The 1976-nt window shown below is 46.0% G+C and overlaps 1 protein-coding gene across 1 annotated transcript; it reads left to right on the top strand.

Moving 5' to 3' along the window:
* The first annotated feature begins 390 nt into the window (after nucleotides 1–390).
* LOC121412080 (putative nuclease HARBI1) lies at nucleotides 391–1485 on the top strand. Its single transcript, XM_041604989.1, has one exon. The coding sequence runs from the start codon at nucleotides 391–393 to the stop codon at nucleotides 1483–1485; it is 1095 nt and encodes a 364-aa protein (XP_041460923.1).
* The last annotated feature ends 491 nt before the right edge of the window (nucleotides 1486–1976 follow it).

Raw genomic sequence — 1976 nt, 5'->3', positions numbered from 1 at the left:
CGAAACGAATGCATAGCGTGCCTAATACGACTTTATACCAAGCTATAATAATTCATAAAGAATGCTTACAGACTGGTCACGAATAGTGCGTTTGTATTACGACTGTTTCGCGAACAATTTGCGAGTACACAGCAAACATTCATCGTAAACCCAGATTACTATATAAATGTAACAGAAAATGAAATTTGACCGTCATTTTAAGAACAGTTGTGTAGAATATAGGATGTTGCCATGGATCATCACAGACATTTGATAGTTGCAGCCATCCAACAACATAACAATCTTCTCTTCCAAGTTCAACGTTTGATCCAAATACAGAAAAGAAAGCGAAGGAGAAATCAAAGAGCTGTCTGGGTGAGACCTTGGATTGGCAGAAGACTAGATCTGGGCATGTACGATAGATTGATGGTGGAGCTGCGTAACGAAGATCCACGTGCCTTCCAGAACTTTATGAGAATGCCCCCATACATGTTTGACGAACTGGTGAACCGGCTCACTCCTCGACTGCTCAAGACACAGACCAACTTCAGACATATCAGAGCGAACTTAGAGCCTGGACTCAAAGTAGCCATAACCCTACGCCATCTTGCCTCTGGTTCAAAATACAGGGACATGCAGTACGGTTGGAGGGTCCCTCACAACACAATCAGCAAAGTTGTCAGAGAAGTATGTACAGCCATATCAGAAGAGTACCTTGATGAACAGATGACTTGCCCTACCAACGATGAAGAATGGCGTGAAATTGCCAATGACTGGTTGCAGAGGTGGAACTTTCCTCACACAATCGGCGCGATTGATGGCAAGCATGTGGCATGCAAAGCTCCCCCAAACTCAGGCTCGGAATATTACAACTACAAGGGCTTTTTCAGTATCATTTTAGTTGCCCTGGTCAGTTCTGACTACAAGGTTCTTTGGGCTGGCGTATCAGGAAACGGTTCCGCATCAGATGCTCAAATATACAACCAAAGTGAGCTGAAGCAAGGTCTCGAGAACGGCGACATTATGGGTTGGCCAAATCCAGATCCCTTACCCAATGACACCCAAGATGTCCCATACTTCATTGTGGGCGACGATGCTTTCTCTCTGAGAACATACCTAATGAAGCCATACAGTGCAAAGGCCCTGACCAGGGAAGAACGTATCTATAACTACATGCTGTCGAGGGCCAGGAGAGTCGTCGAGAACACATTTGGTATCATGGCGAATAGATTCCAAGTCCTTCTCACCACCATGCAGCACCATGCCGACACAGTCAGGCTGATACTGAAGACTTGCATTCTGCTCCACAACCTAATGCGCACCCGCTACCCAGTCCTACAGAACAGGCTTGTGGACCGGCAGCTGGAGAATGGACAAATAGTTCCTGGAGAATGGCGAAGGGGCCAAAACCTTGTTGACACAGTGGAGGTTCAAGCACCAAACACAGCTTCAAGAGATGGCAAGAGGCAGCGTAACCTCATCAAGCATTGGTGCGGTGAAGTTTAACGTACCAAGTATGCATACCCCGCCACCATCCCTGTAGATGCTCTGATGTTATCTCAAGCTCAGTGGCTTTTTCTTCCCACAAAGCTTTCTTTCTGTTTGTGTCTTTAAACATCCTACTTCCCCTTCTCCACAAAAACTCATTTTCTGCTAACCATTCGAAGGCATTATCTTCTTGGTCGGGTTTGAGGGTGATGCTCTTTCGTGGCCTCTTCTCTTTCTTCGTTTCAGCTTTGTCATCTCTGGGCTGACTTGGACCAGGGACCTCATCGGCGCCAGGGAGGTCTTCTGGAGGTGGACTCGGTGACTTTGGGGATTGTGGAGGAGGTGTTACTGGTGACGGAGCCCTCTCTCCAATTTTGCTTGTCTTTTGTTTCTTCTTTCCTCTTGATTTGGCTCTTGTTGACATGTTGCTACTTTCTACAATGTTGATAAAGATAATGACGCTGAAGAGTGGAGTGCTCTTCTTTTATATGGTCTCGATTCAAATGTAT

Source organism: Lytechinus variegatus, chromosome 3, assembly GCF_018143015.1.
Source record: "Lytechinus variegatus isolate NC3 chromosome 3, Lvar_3.0, whole genome shotgun sequence".
NCBI classification, from domain to species: Eukaryota; Metazoa; Echinodermata; class Echinoidea; order Temnopleuroida; family Toxopneustidae; genus Lytechinus; species Lytechinus variegatus.
Note: the sequence above shows the minus strand (reverse complement) of the source record. Positions and strands in the feature narration are given on the sequence as shown.

Bases quoted from the DNA above. Each gene is read 5' to 3' on its own strand.
- LOC121412080 (XM_041604989.1), top strand. From the start codon at position 391: ATGTACGATAGATTGATGGTGGAGCTGCGTAACGAAGATCCACGTGCC.